General features: G+C 43.1%; 1 protein-coding gene across 5 annotated transcripts in view; it reads left to right on the forward strand.

Moving 5' to 3' along the window:
• The window catches only part of LOC119657629 (probable serine/threonine-protein kinase DDB_G0282963), a 148953-nt gene that overhangs the window by 89199 nt on the left and 39577 nt on the right, over positions 1-20177 (forward strand). For 3 of the 5 annotated variants that reach the window (XM_038064634.1, XM_038064635.1, XM_038064633.1), the window contains one exon: positions 5814-6091. In XM_038064634.1, the coding sequence (XP_037920562.1) occupies positions 5814-6091 (278 nt within the window). Of the gene's footprint in view, positions 1-5813; positions 6092-20177 lie in introns of those variants that run through there. The other 2 variants (XR_005250151.1, XM_038064636.1) reach the window with 2 other exon arrangements.

The raw sequence follows: 20177 nt of genomic DNA on the forward strand, positions 1-20177 counted from the left end.
TCCACAGTAACAGTTCGAAAGTCGGCTCGCTCATTCATGGCACGTCTAGACCCTTGGGTTCATCGCATGATTTCACTCAATGTCTTTGCCGGGGAGAGGGGCAGGAAAAATACTTCTAAATATTAATCCCTCGTCGAGATGAAATTAACATTTTATCATTTTAAAAGCGCTCCCTTAGTAAGGGGTTAATGTAAAAATCGAGTTTTAAAAGGAAGCCTACGGCATTTCGTTGCATTCAGAACCCGAAATGTTACTTAAGTGTTGGTTAACGAGCTACAACCGATAATGGAAGGAAGCGAATGTATGGCTCTGCATGAAAAATTAAGAAGGTCTGAGGCTTTCATGGCGAAATTCGTTACAATTATGTCCTTTACGACCCGTTTGAAGTGACATTAGTAGCAGTGCTTGGAATAATAAGTAAGATATTGCATAGTAGGCTAATGGGAGACGCCAGTGAACCCCATTTTTTTCACTGTATCCTGACGTAGGATAGTTCTATATCAGACATCAATCAATTTGCTGCGGACATATCAGCATATCACACAAGAAATACGAGGGGACTAATACCTGAGACGGGGTTGGAAATGATAACGAAGCTAACATACAATGCATATGTAGATCATTGGTTTTGGAATACAAGACTTCCAATTCATCAATAAGCATTGTCCCATCAATTCGTCCGTTAAAATTGATCACTTTCCTGAAGCGAAGTATTTCTTCCTTACGTGAGAAAAAGTCAACTATAATTTTTCGATTTCCTTTGGTAATTTGCATGCCAATTTAGGGAGCAATTGGTAATGTGATTCTCCATACTGCTGCATTCGTTTGCATGCAGCTCTAGAGAGGGGTATTAGGTTAGGGAATAGAATAGAGGGATGTGTTTACTTTAGCGGAAAACAAGTCTGAATACCGGAAGTTGGACCCTTCGGGTATAAGTATTTTGTGTTCATCTTATGTGAGAAATTTCCTATGCCCCGTTTCCCATTCGTACATCGCTAAAAATTCAAAATGTTCCTTCATATATCCAACTCCGCCGAACGAGATTTGTTACAATTTTCGGGGCACACATTTTGAGCCCTTACTCCCCTATGTTACATCTAGTAGCAAAAGTAAGATCGGTTTTGAAAGGTACTAACTGAACCCTTTCATTTGATACCCCACATCACCATAATCTGTCAAACACCCCCATTTCATATGCATGGGGAGCCCCCTCCCCCTTAAATTTAACACAAAATGACACCACTTGCTGTACGTAAAGAGATCCAAAGAACGCATGTTCTTATAAAATTTCATGCCAACAGCCTCAACCGCCTCCGAATAAATCGGGTGTGATAGACAAACAGACATTGAATCGATTCATTGCGTTCGATTGTGTGAAACAAGGCCTTAAAAATAAATCAATAAATTTGGCAACTAAATACTTTTGTGTGATGCCACATATTATGGTTCTCTTAACCAGGGCGAAAATTGGGCCAAATCTCGGCAGCGGCGAGTTCTTTCGTTTAACTTAACGACGGATCGGACCAATTGGAAGGAAACTTTCACCACTTTGATGTGGTAGATTAACGCAATTCATATTAAGTACTCACGTTTTATAGCCAGAAATGCTTTGAAGCAAATAGCGTGGTGCAATGACAAAAATAGAATTTTCGATGGTTAAAGGACCATTTGGAATGACCTGAGACGACTAAGAGGGAAGAGCTATACCAAAAACCTGAAAAGATGGCAAAATTTACCGTGATGGTTCGCCCGTAGATTTTTAAGCTCCATCAAAGTGCTCCGTCCATACGTGCCTTTGTGCTAGCCAGACTTGGGAAGGTGAGGGGCGAGGTGGGGGGGGGGGGCTCCTTGAGCACTTCGATTCCTCACGTGTCATTTCACAAAAACGCACGTGTATTTTCCGGTAGCGGGGTCCGCACCGGATCCTGAAACATAAATCAAAAACGCCTACCTATTGAAACACGCGAAGTGAACCTGGAAATAAAATTTAAAAAAACAGCTCGACCGCGCTTGGGGCCGTACAGCTCCGAACTGCTATAGCTGTTTCTGAGAAAAGTGCACGCGACCGACAGATAGGCAGGCAGACAGGCAAACGGACAGACAGGCAGGTAAACAGACAGACAGGCAGACATTGAACTGATTTTTAGAACGGCTCGGCAACCCGCATGGAGCCGTAAACCTCTGGTCCCGGGTGCCGCGATCGAGGGGTGAAAGATCCACGACGGATAACATCAATCAATCAATCATTGATTCCTCTGCCTGAGGTTTTCAATGAGTTTCCCTCCCTTCCTCGACATTCTCAGGCCATTATTAGAATGGATGTCCCTATATGTGTCAGGTTTGCGGGATCAAGTAGGAGGAGAGTGGAAGACCAATCACACATGATAATTAAAGTAATAAAATACAATAAATCATAAAATAATAAAAATTAAAATAATCATAAAAATAAAGGTAAAAAAATAATTCATAACAAAAATAAATAAATAGAAAATAATAAAATCCAGCAAGAAAAAGAAAGGAAAATAAAGTGATCATTTCTTTAACTGACTCATTGTCAGAAACTACCTAAGTGAAAAAAAAAATTAGAGGCTGCCACTGTATGGCTGGATTTTCGACTTGCTAATTATCGTAAGAGACTGCATTACCTTCCGACCAAAACCGATAATCTGGAGGATTTTCCGCATACTTTGCTATGCACTTGGCACCCACAGAAAGCGCGGATGATGGATGGCCGGCCAAAACAACGGTGGCTTGATACGCTAGATGGGGATTTAAAAGCCTCAAGATTGCATCCAAATCAGGCATTTGATAGAGCCAAATGGCGAAACCGATCACGACGAGCCGACCCAGTTTGTGAATGGGACAATAGCTGAAGAAAAAGAAGAAGAAGACTACTGCGACATGGAATTTTTATAGGAGTTTTTTCGTCGCTTCTGTAATAATCACTTATTTGCGATCAGATCATTCCTGTGCTTGGTTGCTCGTTCAACGTCACCCTGAACCCACTGGGGTTGACCATTCGAGCTCGTCAATTTCTGATTTTCCCAAGCTACCAAACTGTCTCACTCCCTTCAAGACAACACAGCAGCCCTTTTCGCGACTAATCGCCTCCTCCAGCAAAACCGATTTCCTATCCCATCTGCCGCTAATCAGCTGTCTCCCCCGGCCCCCGGTTCCGTTTATTTTTGATTCCACTTACGCCGGCCTTCAGCTTCGAATTCAAGCTCGCTGAGCCAGCTTGAATTCGAAGCTCAAGGCTCGCATCAGTGGACTCAAAAGCTACCTGAAGTTGCTTTGTTCTGAAGAAAGGGGAAAGTCGTTCCCGAAGTGTATATATATAGCTACTCCTTTTCTATTAATGTTAGGCTGTACTACAAGTAGCAGACGTAAATCTAATCTCTCCCAAATATAAACAAAAGAATCTAATTTGCCTCTACGATAATGCTTAATGAAACCAGTGAAAGCTGGGCTTGTCAAAGGAAAAAAGATGGAAAGCCCTCGGCCTTGGCGTTTCCTTGGGGTGCAGAAAATATAAATTTCAAAGCAGAAAGGATATAATGGCTGGGGGTCCATATAACTGTCGCCCCGGGCCCGCATAATTTTACCTTTGGGCCAGGATTTTCTCTCGGCCCTAGGAACAACATTTAACGGGGAGGTACTACCCAATGTAGCCTATTCTCAAGCCTCCTTCTAAACCAAAGGTTTGCATTGGTTGGATACGCATTTGCGGAGTACGAAATTGAAAGCTAGGAAATGTCACTGGTGCGTATTCCAAATGACCAGAGAGAAAGGGGAAAATTGTATCAGGAACAATAGCCTGAACTTTGAATCAGAAATACATCACCATTATCTCAAAAGACTAGATATTCTGTCACATTTGTAGCGGCTTGAGACTACAGGATAGAGAAAAGTGAGTGATCCGGTATAATTCTTCTCGGGAATCACGTAGGGCCTTTAAATTCTAGTATTTAAAGGTGAGGGAGGGGGATATTACCTCAAATTATATTAGGTACAATTTTAGAAATTTAATACACTTATCAGAAGAGTGAAAAATGCAACTCTTCAAATACCGACGTGGTAGATGAAAATCCAGTTTCAGTTTTCTAAAATAGCGAAGACGAGGCAGACCCTGCCTAAGATGGAGCGATGGCGTAGGTCAGGGCGCCAGAAAGCTTTTAGGGATTTCGAATTGGTGGACCTCGGCGCAAAACCGGGATGTCTGGAGTTCCTTATTAAGGCAGGCCTAGACCAGATTGTTGAACATCGTTGAACATTTTTATTTAAGTTGGGGGTCTTGCATCGGTAAATAAGGTACCCTTTCTGTTCAATTGGTATGGTGCGACTTTAAACGAATGCGGACTCTGGGATCTCTCAGTCCTAAAAACAGAAACTTGTCTTTAATTTTTTATTTGCCCGACCATTTGTTTTTTTCGGAGCACGTAAAGGAATGCAATGGATTATGACATCTGATGATATCTGCTTGCTCTCTCAGGGTTTTCACGGGGTCATTGACCTTGGCCAAATGGTTCTGGATTGGGAAAAAGTGTCAAGTAGAACTGAAGGTAAACACTAACAAAACGAAGGTCTTACGGGTCATCGCTCTCTCCCTATCTGCATTATTGGGCAGGGCATTGAGGGCGTTCATCAATTTGTATGTCTAGAAAGCATAGTTTTCGCTAATGGTTGCACCAGAATGGATGTTCGCCAACACATTAACAGTGCTAGACCCGCTTTCGCTGCTCTGTCTAACATCTGGAAAAGCAGTTATTTTGACTCAAAAATCAAGTTGAGACTGGTCTGTGCTAGTGTTCCCTCTGTGTTGCTATATCGAAGTAGCATATATATATCTCTCATCTCTCATCTCCCATCTCTCATCTCTCATCTCACTGTTACTCGAAAATTCCAAACCCTCGTGAATATCTGTATGCGTCGTGTTATCGGCGTACCCTGGCCTGATGCTATCTTAAACGAAGAACTGGGTTAACACCCAGGCCTGATACTCATACGCACTGCGATCGGAAGGCGAAAGTGGCAGTGGATAGATCACACATTAAGGAGGGGCGGCAATTGCATTCCTGGTTACGCCATGCAGTGGAATACACTTTCTTAATATGACGGACGGGTGGGTTGCCCCAAGGAGACTTGGCGCAGAACAGTGGAAAATGGGTATGGTAGGCGAATGCATTTACGCACAGGCATAGAGTGTTCGACTTCTGCAACGATCGTCGGACTGCTAAGTAAATACCTCCCCATCATCAGAGAGCCAGCCTGGAACCGTTTGTCATATTACTTCGGAGTAGTCCCCGAACACTACCGCCTTGCGGAGCCTTCAAATCAGGGAATTCCATTTACCAACGGGAGGAGATAGGAGGAAGGGAACTGTCAGTTCCAGGCTCCTCCACCGGTCGAGCTCTATCTTCTTAGGAACGAGAAGGACCCGAAAGTAGTGGGCAACACGGCTCCACCTGTCAGCACTCCTCAGCATCTCCTCGACAATGTTGAGAGGTAGATCCCCTGTGTTAAAATAGAGCCGCTGGTGGGGGGAGTTAAAGCGCATCTCAGGAACGGTGGTGAGTGGGTGTAGTTCATGGGCTATACTTCACAAAGTGGTGATCGGCAATTATTTGTGACCAATTTTAACGGAGGACTTATTATTTGTAGCCGCTCTCTTAGCTAAAAATTAAATATTTGAATGACACATTTTTAAGTTCCTATTTGTTTGCACTGAAACAACCCTCAATAACCTCGATATATTGCTCTGCTTCAAGCAAGAACTAATAATGAATGTAATTTTATACATTCTATTGTTACAGGTATGGAAATGATAATGAATGCAGCGAATGGTGGAAATACGTCACAAACTACAACATCAGCACCCAATCAAACAACGAATGTTTCGTCGATAAATGGACCATCTGGAACTCAAACCAATCCCACAGGACAGGACACCCCACAAAGTAATGAAGATTTAACCACATTGGAAGCTGAAATTTCAGAGTTGCAACGTGAGAATGCGCGAGTTGAATCACAGATGTTACGTTTGAAATCTGACATAAACGCGATGGAATCACAATTACAAAATGGTGAACGGGTACGTAGAATAAGGTCGGTTGAAATACTGCCAACTCTATTGATTTATACTTTCCAAATGTTGGGAAAAACTAGATTTTGCAAGGTTATCTTGTAGGAAATATAGGTTGGTAGGTTAGGCTTAAATATTGAAGTTGTTTTTTTCCTAGACAGCACGGGGTTTGTTTATCTAAATTTGACTATATGCAATTAGCTCTAATTCCGTGTTTTTGGAGGACGAAATATACCTTACACGAAGTATCTGAAGATAACTTTTTAAAGATACGAGTATGGACCAACAATTGTAAAGAACATTTTACTCGTTAATTGCAATCAAAGATAGACAGGGAGATTGCGAAAATATAGTGTCAATTTTCCTCTAAGTTGGGGAATTTAAAGATTTTTTTTTGTTCTATTTGGTTGGGGCTGAAAAATTGTTAAATTGAGTGAACTCTCCTAATAAAACTTCGATTACTCTTTGCGCAGTTTTCCTAATAATGGGAGCTGTTTTTCAATAAATGCTGCATACATTCAAGCCGAGAAATGTATCTATTTTTCACAACGGTATCTTTTATGATATACTTATTTGTTGTAAAGAAAATCGGAAAGAAAAATAGAGGGTGAATTCCCCGAAATCAAGTTTCCACTCCTACCTTGGCACCTCGACTCACGGCACAGCCTCTCTCTCATTTCCTGCCATCAACTACATAAACATTAATGCAAATTTTCTATTCTATTCCATGCGATAAAGTATGGTAATTACGATACAATGTGGCGCTTTCAAAATATACTTCCCAGCACATGTGCCGTACAAATCTGAATGAATTAGAATATATTACGACTCAATGGAACGACGAGAAAATGTGGAGTAATTTCTATAATGGAATTCTGGAATACATTTTTTTTTTTCGTCCATTAAAAAATCAAAAGGAGCTCATTAATATTTAATGCGATGGGGCAGGCGATTGTCCACTGTTGGTCCTAGAAGGTTTGGAATTTGGAATCTTCTGTTGTTGATTTAATATTGGCCTTGGCTGCACTGAGATACTATACATAGTCTCAATAATCCCAACCCATGGGGTTGGGTGAGAAAAAGGGTGGATTTTGTCGAAGAATCACATATGCTGTGTACATGTGAAGGGCTGAACTGGTACAAGCTGAGTAGATTCTTATTACATATTAATGTCGTCGAAATATTTTTAGTATTATTGATCTATTAATGGGTTCTGTCAATAATTTTTACTGATGACATCGACATAAGCTCCCAGGGTTTCTTTGCCAAATGGACCGTGGTAAGTTGCATGCATTTGTGGAAAGATACAGAGGAGGAGTTATGAATGACTCCCATAATTCTCTTGTCGAACAATACTTTCAATCGTTTCCAGAGTCGATATGAAAAGTAAACTCAAATTTTGACAACAGTGGGAATCGAAACTTGTGATATAGGAAAGATAACTCAGGACCACGAGTTGTCCCATTAAGGCATTTGGTTGAAAACGGAAGAATTCCATATTATAGGGTAGAGTGACTACCTTTCAACACTTTCTTGGCGGATTCTGAATCACCACTTGCAATAATATGCCGGCTTATGGATAATCAAAAACAAACATTAGAAATACCAAAAGGAGACCAGAGTTATTGAAATCAGATGGATCCGTACCACCAAAATGTTAACTTCTGGTTTTTGAAGTATGAATTTGAAATGTTTTTCCGAGAATCAAGCTAACCATTTTCAACCAGTCGATTGTTGATCGTCGCAGAAGATACTTCCTAATGGTGGCATTGTGACCGTGATGAGTGACCTGATTGCAAAATGGGGCGCTGACTATACCTTGCTCGGACATGTCATGAGGGAAACATAGTCTTGTCGACCGTGGCTATCATAGTGGAGAGCTTGCCATAAGGTCACCTGGATTTCACCTGAATTTGCACAAAAGTGACAACTTTGACCTACTGTAACTTTGCTAGTAATAGTGAGATTTCCACCAAACTTGGTAGAATCATGCTCTATGCTTTTGCCTATATTACCATATCCATGATTCTAGGATGAACTAAAAGGAGTTTTTGCAATCAATTATTAATGTTCGGAATATTTCGCAACCTAGGCACTATATAGTGGCAGTCTCTTCATTTTTTTTCAGATTTGTAGGTTGCGTAGTTTCTGAGAATGGATCCATGAAAGAAATGGTCAATTTGGGCCCCCCGTACTCCTCATCTCTCCAACAAATGTCAAAAATTATACCAGATTCGGAAATGACTATATTTGATGAACAAGAAAAGAATACACCCCGCTTTTGCTTGTATGCCGCGATCGAAAAGGAGAATTCACGGTTTTACGATATAAGTACTTAGGCAATAATATTGTGTCGTGACGTTCTAACTGATGATCTGTTTGGAAGTGATTTACACCACCTTCTAAAATAATCCAGCCTTGAAAGCGGAGCATCTTTATCTGATGATGACTGGTTGCGGTGTTGTGCGAGGAAAGGGATAAATAAACAAGTCAAGTGCCTCTCAGACCATGCGTTGGTACTTAAAGGTTAACTTCTATTCATCCGTTCTGCTTCTGCTTTTTTTAGTCGATGGTGGATCTGTTTTACAGTTACAACTACCGCGTTTCACACTGCATCTTACCAATTTTTCTCTTTGAATTTTCAAATCTTGGTCAAGTGAAGAAAATGTGTGCATCTTCGGTTCGACCTTGCTTTTTAGAACATTTAGGTGATTATCCCAAGCTGAACCTATACAACTGCATTAAATCATAGCTCGGCACAGTGTGATTTCGCGTAATCCAAATGATTACGTTCAGTATCTTTTTTCTTCAGCCTTTGTCCCGTTCACAAGCGGGGTCGGCTCGTCGTGATCGGCTTCGCCATTTGGCTCTATCGAATGCCTGATCTGGGTGCAATCTCGAGGCTTTCAAATCCCCATCCAGCGTATCAAGCCACCGTTGCTTAGATCTGCCTTTTGGTCGTTTACCATCGACTTCGATGTTCAGACCAATCTTTGCTAGTGAATTCTCGTTTGCACGAATTGCGTGACCATACCATCGAAGACGCCTCTCTCGCAACTTTTCCACGATCGGTGCAACCCCATAACGATCGCGGATATCCCCATTTCGGATGTGATCTAAACGTGTGACGCCACCAGTCCAACGTAGCATCTTCGTCTCCATTACCGCGAGACGCCGTTCATTGTCTTTTATGGTCGCCCAACACTCAGAACCATAGAGAGCGACTGGACGGACGACATTGCGGTAAATTTTAGATTTGAGACGTTCGTTGATACGTCGATCACAAAGGACACCAGTTGTGGAACGTCACTTCATCCAGGTTGCGTTAATGCGTGAAGCAATTTCATAACGCAACTCTCCATTGACTGATAGCGTTGACCCAAGGTATTTAAATCGCTCAGTTCTGGGCAGATCACTGCCGCTGACAGTGATTGTGCCTGTTTCATGGGGATCGGTCGTCAAAAATTCAGTTTTGTTTAAATTCAATCTGAGACCGTGTTGCATGAGGCGATCATTCCATTTTTGAACAAGTTGCTCGAGATCATTTTTGCTATCAGATGCTAGGAAAACATCATCTGCATAAAGCAGTGTGCAGGGCGCTGGACGTTGGATATCTCGTGTGACAGTGTCCATAACAAGGACAAAGAGGAGTGGTGAGAGGGCACTTCCTTGATGAACTCCAACAGAGACACGAAGCGGTTTTGATACACCCGCCATACTTCGAATTTTACTTTTCGGATCGTGGTAGAGCAATTGAATCCAGCGCACGAGTTCTTCTGGCATGAAGTATTGTCGTAAAGCATACCAGATGAGTTCGTGTGGTACACGGTCAAACGCTTTCTCTAGATCCAGAAAGGCAATGTAAAGAGGGCGATGCTTCTCACGGTGTTTCTCCATGAGTAACCGCGCAGCGTGTATTGCGTCAGTAGTTCCGCAGTTCTTGACAAATCCGGCTTGATTCACGGTTATTTCAACGATTTCTCGAATACGGTTGTCAAGAATGCGTTCAAAAATCTTCATGGTATGGGAAAGTAACCGGATCGGACGGCAATTTGAACATTCTGCTGGACTACCTTTCTTTTTCCATATTGGAACAGTGGTACTTTCTTGCCAGCCAGATGGTGTTCTTCCTTCCTGAATAACCCGGTTAAAGAATTCACTGAGCCACAGTGTTGGGTCCCAACTCTTCGCTTTCCAGAGCTCAGATGCGATGTCGTCAGGTCCTGTTGCTTTCCCCGATTTCATTTGTTTTATTGCCTCCTCGACTTCAGTTGCGCTGACTGGTGGAACTGCTCCAAACGTCGGCAATGATTGTGGAAGTGGAGGATGAGCAAATTCTTCAGTTGAAATCTGCTCGAAGTATTCTCGCCATCTATCCGTTGCGGCTCGACGGTTGGTAAGCAAAGTACCGTTCTTGTCATTAACACAACAGAAGTGTTCGATATCCTGCGTGCATTCATCACGGCTTTTAGCAAATCGATACAGATCTCTCTCGCCATGCCGAATGTCCAGTTTATCGTAAAGATTTTTGAAATGGTTCGCTCGGGTGACAGCGACCGCTTTCTTTGCTTCCCGGTTGGCATTCTTATAAATTTGCCAATTAGCAATGTAAACCTCTGTATTCCCCGCCCATTTTTAGCCTGGTTCCATGATGTTTGTCACGCAGTGAATGACCTTTTGGCGACAGTTTCCCAAATAAAAACTTTTACTATATTATTCACAAACTAATTAAATAATAGTTTAAACTACATTTTGCTTTTTAATGGGGTCAACGGGTCGACAGAATTCTTGGGGGCCTTAGCTGGTCGACGGATGGGTCCCGAGTGTTGCAAAATGTCATTCTTGACATTTGTCACCCCAGTCTCGTGTCAGGCCGTGAGCTGTTTCTATGGCCAATGAATGTAGCTGCAGAGGTGAATTCATAATGCCGTTCAGGTCCGCCATGTCACCCCGCCCCCAGCTGAAACCGCACCGGCTTCAGCAAAGCAAACTAACCACGTGATCCCGCCAATGAGGGTCACTGAGCGAATTTGAGCTTCCCTAACTTCTCGTAAAGAGTAGATTCGAATTGCATTCCCTAGTCAGTGATGATTACAGCTGAAACACCGTAACGCAGAATCCACTCTCGACAGAGGGCCTCGGTCATAATGTCAGTCAGAGATGAGTGAATTTGAGCTTCCCTAACTTCTCGTAAAGAGTAGATTCGAATTGCATTCCCTAGTCAGTGATGATTACAGCTGAAACACCGTAGCGCAGAATCCACTCTCGACACAGGGCCTCGGTCATAATGTCAGTCAGAGATATTGCTTCAGGCTACCGCGTGAACCTATCGATAATTGAGAGGCAATACTTAAATCCATGCGAGTCTCGTAAAGGGCCGATGCTGTTTAAATGAGTGGTGTGGAAGCGCTTGGTTGACCTAGAGAATACACCGGTTTTCTTTCTAACGTGCTTGTTGACTTCGCATTTCTGACGCGCGATGCAGTGTTTAGCCCAAGAGTTTACGTCCTTGTTCATGAAAAATACTTTTAGTAACTAACCGGTTTGTTGTCCTTATTCCTAGGTCCGCAAGATCGTGTATTGCTTAAAATGCTTTCCTGCGAAAATCGGCCGGAATGAATGGCCTGGGCTCCTTCTCTGAGGTCTCGTAGAGTAAATAAGGGTTTGAGGCGCAAATAGATAAACCCTCCAAATTGCATTTACAGTTTACCTTTAGGCTCTGCGTCGCCTTTTTGTGGCTCGGCGATTGCTGTACAATCAATCGGGGCGGAGACTGTAACCTCCGAGATTCGCGAAAAAGGCTCTGCAACCACATTGTCCCTTCCAGACATGTGTTTGATATCAGAAGTAAACTTCAATTCAAGTCCCGGAGAAATCTAAATTTTTTAAGACAAGTCCGGCCTCAAGCAGATGTCGAAATATGCACTCGAGATGTTCCAAGTGCTCAGATCCTGAAGAGGAAGTGACCAAAACATAATTTATGTAGACGAAACAAAAGCTCAAGTTTTCCAAAGCAGAGTGAATGAACATCGGCCCAGCGTTGCACAAGTCGAAAGCCATCCTGATGAATTCAAAGCTATTTTCGGAATGTCTTCGGGAACGACAGAGATTTGGTTGTACGTCTTGGCAAGATCCAAGGACGAAAAACGCACGGCAGTTCATAACCATCATCATCAACGGCGCAACAATCGGTATCCGGTCTAGGCCTGTCTTAATAAGGAAACTCCAGACATCCCGGTTTTGCGCAGAGGTCCACCAATTCGATATACCTACAACCGGCCAAGAGTTCGCATTTTTTCTTGCTAAGGACCCAAGTCTCCGAGGAATACATGAGGACTGGCAAGATCATTGTCTTGTACAGTAAGAGATTTGACCATGTGGTAAGACGCTTCGAGCGGAATAAATTTTGTAAGCTGAAATAGGCTCTGTTGAATGTCAACACCCGTGCGCGGATTTCATCATCGTATCTGTTATCGGTTGTTATTTTTGACCCTAGATAGCAGACATTATCAACGATCTCAGAATTCTAGTCTCTTATCTTTATTCTTCCAGTTTGACCAGTGCGGTTTGATGTTGTTGATTGGTTGGTTTTTGGTGCTGACGTTACCATCATGTGCTTTACCTTGCCTTCATTACTGTGCAATGGTTGTTCTTCCCATAATGTCGATACCATCAGCATAGGCCAGTAGTTGGGTGGACTTAAAGAGGATCGTACCTCTTGCATTTACATTAGCATCACTTTCTCCAGGGCTGGATTAAAGAAGACGCATGATAGGGCATCGCGTTGTCGTAGACCGTTGTTGATATCGAATGGTCTTGAGAGTGATCCTGCTGGTTTTACAGTTGTACCCAGTGTACAGTTTTACCCTGGCTATGCTATCGTAGGCGGTTTTAAAGTCGATAAATAGATGGTGCAACTGATGTCCATCTTCCAACAGTTTTTTTATCGCTTGCCGCACAGAGAAAATCTGATCTGTTGCTGACTTGCCTGGAGTGAAACCTCTTTGGTATGGGTCAATGGTGTTCTGAACGTAGGGGGCTATCCGGACTAGTAAAATAGTGGCGAATATCTTATACATCGAGGTATGTAAGGCTTCATCCTGCTGACTTGTTGGTAAAACTTCCGCGCCTGGTGCGGTTGCTCCCTGTACTTTTCGACTTCACAGACCTGTTGGTTCTCCCAGGTTTCCTTTTTCCGTCTGTGAAGTTGCTTTTCCGCTCGACGGAGTTCGTGATAAGTCTCCGCGCGTGCCCGCGTTCTTTGAGAATGAAACATTACTCGTTCCGTTGCTAGCTTACATTCATCGTCAAACCTGCGGTTCCGACTCCTTTTGCGACTGGGGCCAAGTATGTTTCTGGCCGTATTTATGATTCAGGTGATTGTGAAGATCATTTGTTGATGCTTCATCTGCAGGAGAGGCCCACGTATGTTTGTCCATAAAACCTTTGGTACTTAAAGCTTCGGTCTTCAAGTTTTCAACGTGTTCGTGTTCCTTCGTCAGTTCCATGAATCTAGTTAAGGGGAAAGTCAAATAAAAACTCAACTCAAATTAATTTTTAACCAAAAAAATGGAAAAGTAAAAATTTTGGAGGCGGTTAGGTACCAAATTTTGAAAGATTTGCAGGTAAACGTTCGACGATGGAGATGGTCTGGAAAGATAGAGGGAGAAACCATCTGCTTTTCCAGGAAAGTAAGCTGCAGAAGTTCCAAGACCATTCATCCAAAGGAGTCAAAACTTCCTAGAAAAAATTTTCTGTTCAAATATTCTTCCAATTGCTTCGCTATCAACATTTTTGAGGAATTTGATTGTTTTTGTTTTTTCGCTCTCTTATTAAAATATAAGCACTTCCAATGGAAGTTGAAGAAAACAGGCCACTACAACAACTAATCTGGTCCAACTGGTACTCATATGACTTATGATCATAATTTTGACAACGCTGCGTTTGGGCTATAGTCAATGCCGCCCAAAGCTTATTCTTCTGCGAAGTAAAGCGTAACCCTTTTGAGGGGCCCATTTGGTTTCGAATTTCCTGCTACTACCCTTTCTTTTCTGGAACAATGCCAAGGGTGGCTAGTAATTTTGAATGTCAATTACGTTTGTCTGGTTGCCTCATAGATTGAGTGCCCTTCAATGGGGCCAAGGGGTAAAGAGTCGTCGAACTAAGTTATGACTGTAACAAGACAGGGTCTGGCGGAAATGGATCATTTCAAATTAAATTTGTTTTGTATTCGTGTAATTGTTTGAATTGTATCTTAGTGGTTACAGCTGGCCGCTGGCGGCAGAAGGATTTGCATCGTTACGGGATCTCGGATATCAGTCGACCTAGCACCTGAGCCAAATAAGGGTAATAATCATGAATGATGGTACGCTAACCATGTGGTGTTCTGTTACAGCCTTGAATGAAGTGCTCTAAAATGCTTAAGGCCCAGATCCAATCGATTGTCGTACCAATGACTATTATTATTATCGAAGATTTTGTCCTTGGTAAGACAAATGACAACTTCTAAAGTTAACACTATGACAAGGGTATCTGGACTAAAGAAACTGCAACATATCTTGCCCTTTATTGCAGGTGTCAGTCAGTCAGTTTCCACAGCTTTTATGGTTTACCAGAACATTTTATGTAAATAATTGGATCAAGAGAGCTTCTTGAGTCTATGATTGCAAGGATGTTAGCCTGCATTAGTTGAGTTACTTCATACAGTAAATCCTTGCGTTCTTCTTCTTTTTCTTCAGCCTTTGTCCCGTTCACAAGCGGGGTCGGCTCGTCGTGATCGGCTTCCCCATTTGGCTCTATCGGATGCCTGATCTGGGTGCAATCTCGAGGCTTTCAAATCCCCATCCAGCGTATCAAGACACCGTTGCTTAGGTCTACCTTTTGGTCGTTTACCATCGACTTCGATGTTCAGACCAATCTTTGCAAGTGAATTCTCGTTTGCACGAATTGCGTGACCATACCATCGAAGACGCCTCTCTCGCAACTTTTCCACGATCGGTGCAACCCCATAACGATCGCGGATATCCTCATTTCGGCTGTGATCTAAACGTGTGACGCCACTAGTCCAACGTAGCATCTTCGTCTCCATTACCGCGAGACGCCGTTCATTGTCTTTTATGGTCGGCCAACACTCAGAACCATAGAGAGCGACTGGACGGACGACATTGCGGTAAATTTTAGATTTGAGACGTTCGTTGATACGTCGATCACAAAGGACACCAGTTGTGGAACGCCACTTCATCCAGGTTGCGTTAATGCGTGAAGCAATTTCATAACGCAGCTCTCCATTGGCTGATAGCGTTGACCCGAGGTATTTAAATCGCTCAGTTCTGGGCAGATCACTGCCGCTGGCAGTGATTGTGCCTGTTTCAAGGGGATCGGTCGTCAAAAATTCAGTTTTGTTTAAATTCAATCTGAGACCGTGTTGGATGAGGCGATCATTCCATTTTTGAACAAGTTGCTCGAGATAATTTTTGCTATCAGATGATAGGAAAACATCATCTGCATAAAGCAGTGTGTAGGGCGCTGGACGTTGGATATCTCGTGTGACGGTGTCCATAACAAGGACAAAGAGGAGTGGTGAGAGGGCACTTCCTTGATGAACTCCAACAGAGACACGAAGCGGTTTTGATACACCCGCCATACTTCGAACTTTACTTTTCGGATCGTGGTAGAGCAATTGAACCCAGCGCACGAGTTCTTCTGGCACGAAGTGTTGTCGTAAAGCATACCAGATGAGTTCCTGTGGTACACGGTCAAACGCTTTCTCTAGATCCAGAAAGGCAATGTAAAGAGGGCGATGCTTCTCACGGTGTTTCTCCATGAGTAGCCGCGCAGCGTGTACTGCGTCAGTAGTTCCGCAGTTCTTGACAAATCCGGCTTGATTCACGGTTATTTCAACGATTTCGCGAATACGGTTGTCAAGAATGCGTTCAAAAATCTTCATGGTATGGGAAAGTAACCGGATCGGACGGTAATTTGAACATTCTGCTGGGCTACCTTTCTTTTTCCAGATTGGAACAGTGGTACTTTCTTGCCAGTCAGATGGTGTTCTTCCTTCTTGAATAACCCGGTTAAAGAATTCACTGAGCCACAGTGTTGGGTCCCAGCTCTTCGCTTTCCAGAGCTCAGATGCGATGTCGTCAGGTCCTGTTGCTTTCCCTGATTTCATTTGTTTTATTGCCTCCTCGACTTCAGTTGCGCTGACTGGTGGAACTGCTCCAAATGTCGGCAATGATTGTGGAAGTGGAGGATGAGCAAATTCTTCAGTTGAAATCTGCTCGAAGTATTCTCGCCATCTATCCGTTGCGGCTCGACGGTTGGTAAGCAAAGTACCGTTCTTGTCATTAACACAACAGAAGTGTTCGATATCCTGTGTGCGTTCATCACGGCTTTTAGCAAGTCGATACAGATCTCTCTCGCCATCCCGAGTGTCCAGTTTATCGTAAAGATTTTTGAAATGGTTCGCTCGGGTGACAGTGACCGCTTTCTTTGCTTCCCGGTTGGCATTCTTATAAATTTGTCAATTAGCAGGCGTTTTATCGTCGAGAAATTTGTGGTAGGGGCGTTTCTTTTCACGGACCTTCATTTCAACATCATCACTCCAAAGCCAAGTATCTCGGTTGATGTACCGCTTACCCGGCTTGGTGACCCCGAGGGTTGCAGAGGCCGCTTTGTGGATCGTGTCTTTCATTTGGTTCCATGATTCTTCCACATTCGTAATGGTTGGCAATCGTATGAGTGAGACCTCTTCTTCTTTCTTCTCACCAAATCACCACCATTTAATGCGCGGCGGGTCAGTGCGTTCCTCACGCTGTTTTATCGGTGGCTTGATTCGCAGGACAGCAATCAACGGCCGATGTTGAGGTGCGATGGTCTCATAGGGAACGACTTTGCAATCAGTGACAGTGGTAAAATGTTGGCGTCTTATGAGAATATAGTCGATTTGCGTTTTATTGTTCCCACTATAAAATGTGGGAAGACGAGACAATCGTTTGATGAACCATGTATTCATAAGTACAAGGTTATGGGTGTCCGCAAAATCGATTATACGCTCGCCACCTTCATTGCGCGCTCCGAACCCCTTTCTCCCATGGCACCTGTTACCGTTTGCCTTTTCACCCACATGACCATTAAGGTCGCCGGCAATGATTATGTAATCGTCAGCAGGCACGTGACAAGTCTTTTCATCGAGAAGTTGCCAGAAGCCATCTTTCTCGGCATCAGGTCCACCTGTCTGTGGTGCATACGCGGTGAAGAAGTGAATAGTACGATCAGCTGATATAATGGTGAGCTTCATCAGCCGATCATCAAATCGTTCGACTTCTTTAATGGCATCACGGAAACCCTCTGAGATGGCAATGCCAACACCATATTGAGTGTGTGGGTTACCAAAATAGAGAAGTTTGTAGCCATTTTTACCGCGTTCGCGTTGAATGTCGCAGCTTTTGGAACCAGACCATCGGGTTTCTTGCAGAGCGCAGATGTCAATGCACCTTTTCCGAAGGGCTCTTGAGAGTTCCTCGGTCTTTCCAGTTTGAGTACCAACATTTAGCGTGCAGACACGTATTTGTTTTGTTCGTTGTGTGCGGACTAACTTGCTTACGTCCTGACGCCGTCCATGCGTCAAGAACCCTTGCCCATTTCTCGACAGGACCGGGGCCCGTCCTGCCGCGTCGACTGAGGTGGACGCCCTAGCATTTCTCCGAGGCCTGTGACTTAATCCGATCATCATGTTTGTAACGACATTCTATGCATTTTCTTGGTCGACCTGTCGCGGGGCCTGTCACCAAGAGAGATCAGGTAGGATTTAGCATAGTAGAATACCTCCAACTATACTCTATTTATCTCTTTCCCTGATCTCAGCATTTTATTTTTGTTTTACTGAGGATAGTACAGAGTACGTTGCCTCAAACCCTCCTCCTTTACCTGGGCTTGGGACCAGCATACTATGTTAATAGCATGGCGGAGTTCAGTAAATCCTTGCGTTCATGAAGGATAATGGAATCTAATATTGTAGGCTCCATCTATTTTTTTTTATTTTGTTTTGATAAAGGACATTCTATTTGTTTTCAATTTTCTGAGGACAAGGAATCAATTTTTTTCGGATTTTAAAAAACAATCCCGCGGACTCATTTTGGTAAGAATCAATTTATCAGTATAGTTTCCCAGAAAGCCTTTAAATCCTGCCTTGGGATTATCCGAAAGTTTTCGAGTTGTTTTGAACTTTCCAAATGAGAAGTCTGTATCTAAAGTTAAGTTACAAAGAAACTTTTTGGCACACTTATCCAACTTGTGTTGTTTTAACTTTCTCCCACACTCGCCCCCATTTCGCCCCTCGGATGCGTGGATAAAGTTGATGAGGTACTACGCATAGAGTTGAACAAAATGAGGCCTAAGAACATTTCGAAATTTTATATTCAAGCCGAAAAGAGGTCATTAATCCCTGGTACTATTTACCACCGCTCTATCTCCCAAATTCTCATGGAATCCTGGCTCCCGGTTCTACTCATGAACATCATCAATCTGAAGTTGCCAAAGAAATTTTCGGGCAGAACTTTGGGGAAAACGAAGTTTTTAAATTAATTGACAAACTTGTAACGGTAAAACTTTTGAGCCGACCTTGAAAGAAAGCTCCGGTTTGCGCGGCGTTAACTAACAAAGAAAGTTTTTCTTCGTTTCATTTCATGTTCGGGAAAGTTATTCAACCCTTGCTGTTCTTAGCTTGGTCTTCTTCATTTGACTTTGGACTGGAAACATACTTTTTTCTATAATTTTATTTTTTTTTTCCGTAATGCATATGTGCGAAATGGAAATTTATCCACTTTCGTTTTCCACTCCGCCGCCACTAGCAGCCATTCCAGGATTTCAAAGATAGTGACATTCTTTGGCTGTTTGGGAAGTTGCACCAGTTCTAGAAAGTAATAAAACAAACTTTGGAATTTGACCTTTGTATGCTTGATAATGGGGCGTTGATAAGAGATGGCGGCATAATTTTGACTATCAGGAAATGTTATGGAGGATGTGGTTTACTCCGCTCTCAATCAAGAACATCCAATAAGTAAGCAAAAAGTTACTCGTCTAGCAAAGGGAGAGAGTTTGTTTTCATCCCCCAAGTAACACAGCTTGAACCGGCGAAAGTTTGTTGTTGTTGAAATAAAGTTTAACAGATAAAGTATATTAAATTTTACCGGTAGTTTATTCAAATGGTATTTACAAAAGTGAGTCAGTAGGACAGTGGCAGTTCAAAGTCAACAACAGAACAAAGTTTATAAATAACACAAACTTTCTGGATATTAGGCGAGGTGTGAATATCGAGCGAGGTTGATGTTCTGGATGGAGGGAATCAGAATAATAATGGAGTAAACTAACTCAAGCTGGTATGATTCAAGCTGGTTTTGACTGGCAGAGTCAACAAAAAGGATTTTTTCGCACCTAAGGGTTGGTACTTTAAGAGGAGGGTAATACAAATTTTGTCAAATTGATCTAATAGAAAAGTTCAGAATCCACACATGGTGTGAAGTCTCTTGTAAAATAGACAATTTGAACTATCCAGATAACTAGATAGCGTAGATCGATGTACTGCCTGATTCATTCTGGGAGCAGGGTAGGTGAATGCGTTTAAGCACAGAGTGTTGGACTTCCGCAACGACATGCTGTCGGACTACCAACTAAACACCTCCCTGTCATCAGAGAACTAGCCTGGAACCGTTTGACACATTACTTCGGGCTAGCCCTCCCGCTCTCCCGGCGTTGGGAGCCTTCAAGCCAGGGTATTCCTTTCACCAACGGGAGGGGGGGGGGGGGGGGAGAGGGGAAAAAGGGAGTTGTTGTTAGTTCAGGAAACCCCTTCCCGTCCGATCTCTCCGCCGGTCGAGTTCAATCTTCTTCGCAATAAGAAGAGCCCGAGCATAATGCACAATACGATTCCAGCTGCCAGCGTTCTTCAGTATCTTTCTGACAATGTTGTCTGGAGAGAGCTCCCCTGTGTCTGCATAAGGCTGCTGACAAAAGCCGTCCCACCTCTCGCAAGAGAAAAAAGTGTGTTCGGCGTCGTCCGCCACTCCATTGCAGAACACACAATCAGCAGATCGAG

Source organism: Hermetia illucens, chromosome 5 (assembly GCF_905115235.1).
Source record: "Hermetia illucens chromosome 5, iHerIll2.2.curated.20191125, whole genome shotgun sequence".
Taxonomy (NCBI): domain Eukaryota; kingdom Metazoa; phylum Arthropoda; class Insecta; order Diptera; family Stratiomyidae; genus Hermetia; species Hermetia illucens.